At 35.2% G+C, this 7,348-nt stretch overlaps 1 protein-coding gene across 2 annotated transcripts; it reads left to right on the top strand.

Moving 5' to 3' along the window:
* Positions 1-1,214: 1,214 nt before the first annotated feature.
* On the top strand, positions 1,215-7,311 carry LOC147484461 (uncharacterized). Of its 2 annotated transcripts, none has more exons than XM_086581029.1 (7): positions 1,215-1,358; positions 4,087-4,324; positions 5,453-5,589; positions 5,668-5,806; positions 6,377-6,668; positions 6,773-6,890; positions 6,981-7,311. In XM_086581029.1, the coding sequence occupies exons 2-7, from the start codon at positions 4,107-4,109 to the stop codon at positions 6,992-6,994; spliced, it is 918 nt and encodes a 305-aa protein (XP_086437155.1). In that variant the 5' UTR covers positions 1,215-1,358; positions 4,087-4,106; the 3' UTR covers positions 6,995-7,311. The 2 variants fall into 2 exon arrangements, with proteins under 2 accessions (XP_086437155.1, XP_086437156.1); XM_086581030.1 differs by having other exon boundaries at positions 1,238-1,358; positions 4,065-4,324.
* Positions 7,312-7,348: the final 37 nt, after the last annotated feature.

Below are 7,348 nucleotides of genomic sequence, written 5' to 3'. Positions count from 1 at the left end.
TATCGTGATATTTATATATCTGTTTCTGAAATCTGGATAGATATCCCTAAATATCGCGATATATCGGGATATTTTGTACTATGGCATGGCCAACCTATACATGGGTTAGGGTGCACTATCCAGGTTTTTATGTTTGGTTCTTATATTTTGAGCCCAATTCCTTAGACTGTAGGCAATTAGTTGGTTGGCCCAACCACAAAAGCGTGTATACTGGTATCACTTGTGGAGCACTATCTACAGATTAAGTTATAAAATCCATAAACAATAAAATAAAAGAAAAAAACCACGAGAAGAAAAAAAAAAATGACCGCGAAAGAGAAGTGAAGAAACAACCTGCTACCACCTCACTCTCACCATTTTTATCTAGGGGTGTCTCTTTTTGCCGAATTTCCGATTTTTCCGAAATCCAACCCGAAATTGGTCTGGCTTTGGGTGTAGTTTTCATGGGCCGATTTTCCGATTTTCCGATTTCCGAAAATTCCGAAAAAAAATTGGATCGGATTTGGATATAATTCTAAAATCCGATCCGATCTGAAAATTCCGAAATTTCCGATATTATTGCCAATTTATTCAGAAAATATATACTTCTCTCACTATCCACTTGATTAGATCTCGACCGTTCATTCATTTTCTAGTTTTTTTACTTCCAAAACAAAACAAAACATAACCTAGCAAGCTTTCCCACTTGAATTGACCGCTTCATCGCATTACACCGTGCGTCATAACAACAATGATATGAAAAAATGTCATTGAGCCATACAATGACTTCTGACCAATCCAAAAGCCAAATTCAATAGATAGAATATTACGTGTAAAGCTACTTTAGAGTCCAAGACCATAATCCATTATTTATCGCAGACACTTCACGCCTAATTTCCACACACGAAAAAAGATTGAAACATTACAAATACCCGCACCTCAACGTAATGCAATGCTTGCTATTGGTGGCTTCTGCGGTTTTTTTCGTTTTTTTGGATCACTTGTTTGAATGAAAATGGGTTTTCTCAAGAAACAAGACGATTATTGTTGTTGGTACATTGGTGTTGTGGGACGTGGTTTTCTCCCTACAATGAACATTTATGTATGATATTCCAAAAAATAATTGAAAGTAAAGAGATCTTTGAAAATTTACCAAGTATTCCGAAATTTCCGAGTTATTCCGAAATTTCCGAAAGTTCCGAAATTGGAAATATATTTTGAATCCGAATAAAAATTGGATCGGATTTGGGTAGCATCTTAGGTTCCGAAAAATATTTGGAAAAATTCGAAAGAGGTTAATCCGATCCGATCCGATCCGAAGTCACCCCTATTTTTATCCATTGATCTCTCTACCTTAACGCCTTTTGATTCAAACTCAGGTATTTCTTCTCTCTCTTACTTTTATATTTCAAGAACATTGGTAATGGAAGTGTGAGTTTGAACAATATAAAAGGGTTTCAAAATTTAGGAATGTTGGTAAATTGAAAACACAAATTTACCCCCTGAAATCCATCACTTTTCTGCAGTTATTGTACGTTCTATTCTTTTGTTAAAAGTTTGGGCAATTTGTTATGCAAAATGGTTTCTAACTAACTAAGTAACTAGTTTCAGTAGTTTGCAAGACTTTATAGCCTTTGAAAAAATATGTATGTGGTTGGCACAAGTCATCGATCTAGCCTTTGGAGTTTGGAAAATGTATATGCTATTGTTTGGGCGAGTCAATCGATTAGAGCTCCATAGGCTTTTAGGAAAAGGAGTACTCAACTAGAGAGTAATAATTGAAGAGGAAAAGGAGCTGAGGGACGATTTACATATTTTGTAGGCTTGTAGGTAATATATTAGTATGACATACTGGTTAGTTCAATTCCCTCTTATGAGTTACTATGTCCAACTAAAACTATTACACTGATGAAGACAGTTTATCAGATTAGTTCAAGGTTCCCATGAACTAAGGTGTGAAGTTCTTCCAAAAGGTGCCCAGTGAACAACTTATTACTCTAGTAGTCTAGTATGCTCTATGTATAAGTGACCATATGCCTTACTTAGGGCGAATGAGGTTGAATCAAGAATCGACTATGTCGAACATGAAGCTAGTGCTGAATTGCTGATTGCTGATTGCTGATTGCTGATTGCTTAATCAATTATATAGAGTGTTCAAGTTGGAAATATTTGCCAAAGTAAGAGTGTATGGGTGTATAAGAGAGTCGGGGGACACACTAACTTCTTTATAGATTGTTTTAGTTTGAGCTTTTTGGTAACACTAGTTAGCTCGTACATTTTTCTTGTAGCATTTTGTTTCATTCTTTTCTAAACAAGATTATTGTGACAAGTTAGCTCATACATTTCATTTGTTTTGTGACAAGTTAGCTAATGATGGCCTGTTGCATCCATTTGTTTTGTATAGCAAACTTGATGTCTGCTTTTAGCTATAATATTGTATCTGCGGTGATATTTGAAATTCCGTCTAAAATTGAATACTTAGTCTTTTTCACCAAATCCAACTCGGAATGAAATTTTATTGAGTCCTCTATCCAATGCAGCAAACCACAGTCCTTTTGGATTTGTGAGGAGAGAGTTATGGACTCGAGAACTTAGGCTGTCAGAATTTTCTGACTGCAGAACTCAGGTTGTGTGCACTGGATTGGATCCACGATTTCACATGATTAAGTTGAGATTTAAGTTTTTGATAAAACATGAAAATGTAAGTTTTGAGTGTCTTCTTTCTAATCCAATTGGCCTTATCCCGTTCTGAGGCATGTGGAGATAGTTATGGTGTCTAGAAATTTGATTGGCAGAAAAATATTGCGTCAGAATACAGTTTCTACGCACTGTATTGGAGCCCCGTTTTTGTATAGTTAGCATAAGAGTTAGATTTTTTGTAAAACATATAAAAGTAAGGTCTGTGAGTCTTCTTTTCAACGCAAAAAGCCTCATAGCTTTTGGACATATATGGAAAGACGTGCTATCCGGAAGATAGTCGGTCTGATTTCTAGTATGTAGAAATCATGATTTTTACCGAGTTTGTCCTATATTTACTTCTAGGATAGGCTGGCATTGAGATTTTGTGTTCAATATGAAAAAATAAGTGTACATATCCTAGTTTCTAAATAATCAAGTCACGTGTCATTTGGATGAATGTAGAGAAAGTTATAGCTTCATCAAGTTGCCATGTTGTCGTTGTAGGTGCATAGACCTATTTTGGAAAATATTTCTTGATCAAATACATTGGGTTACTCTCAAAACAGGGAAAACTTCGAAGAAATGAAAGTTTCCAGTTGGGTCATGATTGTTTTCAGTAAATTCTTTGTAATTCAGTTCTATTCGGGTTAAAGTTTGGAACTTTTCCAGTTGATTTATGAGGTTAAATTAAAAAAATAAATACAAATCTTAGTGGATATCCTGCATTTATGAGGTAGGCAGGGGTGGGTATGGTTGTACGTTTTTATATATTAATGATAAGAAAATCAGTGATTGTCAAAATGTAAGTACATGTGGAGGGTCATGCTGAAGATGTCCATGGACACATTATCTATCTGAAAATACTTAAGTAAATGTTAGGATATCGCAATTGATCATGCCGATATATGCAATCTCGTCTTGTCGGAAGCTTAAACAACAATGATGATTGGTAGGATTAGTACCCTTTTATAAGGGTTTCACATGCATTTCTTAGATGAGCCATGGGTTTGCTAGAACTCGACCGAGACACTAGTATGTAAATTATCTAGTCCGCAATTAGTTTGTTAGAATGAGTCTATTACTTGTCCTTCGACCTCGAATCCAAATCTATTGTCTCTTTCCTGTCCATGATCTATCATGAACCAGATAGGAGGTTATAATGCTCAAGGGATACATTGAATTTCATGGCATCACATAACAGGTGCCTGAAAGAGGCATTAACACTTAGTCTCCTGATGCATCTAATTTCATTTGAATACGTTGTATCTGATTGTATTTGATTCTATTGTATTGATTTAGTTGAAATTCTCATGGTCATATGTGTTGTGTATGTGAACTTATGAAGTGAGTGTTGAGTAGTGTGAGATCTTTTTATTGTGATTAATTGTTGAATTATCGTTAATTAGACACTGATTACTCTCAAAACAGACATCTTGTGCAACAACTTGATGGAAAACACACGTGTTACTTTGACTGCCGTTCTGCGTGCTTTTTCTCAAACAGATAGAGACTCATTCTGGCTTTCCTACCCTAGTTGTGAACCCACGTACAAGTGGAATGTTAATACATATGCTGAGAAGGAGTATATCTCTCTTTTTAATGAGGCTTGTTTAGTTTCGCCACACAATACGGTGCGCTTTGGAAGCGTTGGACAAGCGATCATCAAGTAATCTCTTACTCCTTGTATATATATTATTTTATTTATTTTTCTTAACTGGCCACTTATTTAAAAGAAGAAAGCATTTGTTAAAGAAAATTGTTAAATTGACCATTTATAAAGATTGACGTTTATAAAACTTGCATCTTCGTTATGCTTGAAGTATGTTCTGTTAGTGGTATCCAATTTTGCATTGTTTTTGCACATAATGTTGATATCCATTTAGCAGGTTCAGCATTGAGTCTTGAGATTGTGGATTTCAACGTAAACAGATTAGGTTTGAGCTTGTTATGAAAAATTGCATATTGTTCAAGGCAACTACTCAATGGATTGTACAATATACTTATCCTATTATCAACCTGCAAGTCATAATTTTGTTGGAACATGGGATTTTTTCTTTTCATATTTGACCATGGTTCGTAAGCTTAAGAAAGAGTCGTAATTCGTGAATTACTACCTCTATTGTTTTTAACGGGAGTCGGGATATGAGGTCATTAGTTTTGACTTTGCTTTGGAACAAAGGGAGATTACTTCAGTAATAAAGCTAAAAAACAGTTGATATGCCCTTGAGTTTTGGTGTGGATGCACGAAACAGTGGCCAATTAAGAAGATAACAATGTTGTTATGTAATTTTTTGTTTCTATTATATACTCTGTAATTATATTTATGCCCCTGGTACAGACTTCAATGTAATATCTAACAGGCTTGACTAAGGGTGGAATTCGAGCTAAACAAGCTGAGTTTTACTATGATCAAGCTCGGCTTGTTTATTACACAAGCCTTAAATTGAGCTTGAGCTCGGCTCATATAGTTAAACGCGCGAGCTCGAGCCGAGCCCTAGTAGCTTGGTTATTTTACACTACAAAAATGCTATTTGAGCTAAACGAGCCGAGTTTCATAAAGCTCATTTGTTACACGAGCTTTAATTTGAGCTCGAGCTCGACTCATAACCTCATATAGTTAAAGGAGCGAGCTCGAACCAAGCCGAGCCCGAGCTCAAATTCCACCCTTAGGCTTGACTAACAACTTGTTGACGTACCCCATCATTCTTATACACGCACACACACACTTATCTTTGACTAGTTACTGACAACGTTTTTTCTGTATTTTATTTTTTTCAAATATATAAAATCAAAGAGCAATATTCAGGGCTATTCGCCTTCACCACATCAAGAACAACACCGCAGTTGGCACTGTGGCCAATACGGATGCAATCTCTTTTGAATGTGGGGTTTACACAAAAGCATACTTATCTCCAGAAGATTATACCGCCAGTAAGTATAACAAACATTAAAGTTTTTACTCTCTTTATCAATTATGAGATTCTAATCACGACGAGCCCAATTGTGCAGATGAAATGCCGGCGCTGGAACATGATTACACCGCAGTAAAAACTCTTATTCAACTCTTTGAAGACTACTTCAATATCGTACCTGATGAAATACCTAATGAGATATTGAGCCTTAAAAGTCTATTAGATCATCCTCAAGGGTAAGCAAACTTGTGTTTAAATTTTGTGTCATCGACAAGATGCCGTTTCAAAATTTTGTGTATTCTGATTGCAAACTTTTGTTTGGTTTGCATATCCTAGTGCTTAAGAAAAATATATTTTATTCCTTTCAAACTCCAGCAATGGTTGCTCATGCTGTTGAAGTGACATCTACAATTTTGAAAATTAAAAACTACTAAATGCTTTTATGGTGTGCAGTTTAAATATACGTTTGGACGTCATTCCAAGTGACGCCCCTCTCTAATTCTAATTTTGGCTATATGTAAATGTGAGCATTGGTGTCACCTGGAGTGACATAAATGACGCCCACGTTTTACAATCCAAATATGTAAAGATTAATACATAGTGGGAGTTTTTCGTATGGCACCTACGTGGAGGTGCAATTCTACACCCCCATTGGAGATGACCTAAAATGTGTTATTTTAGAGTATGAGATGTTTTTATTTAGAGCACATTAATTTACTGTTTCAATATAGTCTGCTTTATTTTGTTTTATGATATATGGAGGTGGTTTTTGTTTTTCTTATTTATTTAATTTTTTACTATTCAAGGTATACAGATCATATTTTGAACCACTATTGCCTATGGAGTTCTACCAGAAGAAGAGACTTCGTGTATATGTTAGATGCTTTGATTCATCATCCAGAATTTCGGCGTGAAATTAATACAGCGTTGGAAGGACTTGAGGATGAACACCCGTATTTCGATTTTCAGTATTACATTGCTGAAGATTCAGTAATTCATGAAAGATATACTTATTACCAAGCAGATCCCGATGATTCATCTTTTCTGAACTTGTTTCATTTCATCCGTAATACTTTTCATCACGGACAAAATCATATGGTAACTTAATCATTATTTTTTCTTATCTTTTTCGGCATTAATTTTCTCGGCAAAACAACTAAGGTTTTTTATTTCTTTCTTTTGTTTGTTTGTTTGTTTTACAGAATTTCCTAACTATCCAACAGATAGAATATGATCTCCACCAGACTTTCCCTTTTGCTTTTGATATGTTATGTCTCGAACTTGGAAGTTCCAATTTTCTTCAAAGGTTTTGGTCCACAGGTAGCATATTTTAGCTCTCTTTTTTTATTTAACTACTTTCAAATATTATTTTGATAACTATTTACAACTGAGGTAGATTTGTCTATGCAGACACAGAAGTGTAGAAAAAGTGGTTGATGTTGGAGCTAGCAGGTGTTGATCAAGATACCTACGTTGATTGCAAGTCTTTGTAAACATTGGAAAGTGGCAAGAGTGGAATTTTTTGATAAAATGAAATTCAAGGGGCTATGAGCCAAATCCAGGATGTTATCAGGCAGTGTACTTTGTTCCTAGAAATTTGGTGAGGCGAAAAAAAAAATCTTCACTAAAGTTGGTAATACACGGGCTTTGTAGTTTCTGAAGGAAAATTGTTGTCAGAACGTCTTTGTAAGTTATGTGAGTTATTTCAAAAAATATATATGAAAACATTGTGTGTTCGCAAGTCCTTAGACTCTTAGAGGTTCCTATTCGTAAAATTG

This window comes from Coptis chinensis, chromosome 8 (assembly GCF_015680905.1).
Source record: "Coptis chinensis isolate HL-2020 chromosome 8, ASM1568090v1, whole genome shotgun sequence".
In the NCBI taxonomy this organism is placed as follows: Eukaryota; Viridiplantae; Streptophyta; class Magnoliopsida; order Ranunculales; family Ranunculaceae; genus Coptis; species Coptis chinensis.
Note: the sequence above shows the minus strand (reverse complement) of the source record. Positions and strands in the feature narration are given on the sequence as shown.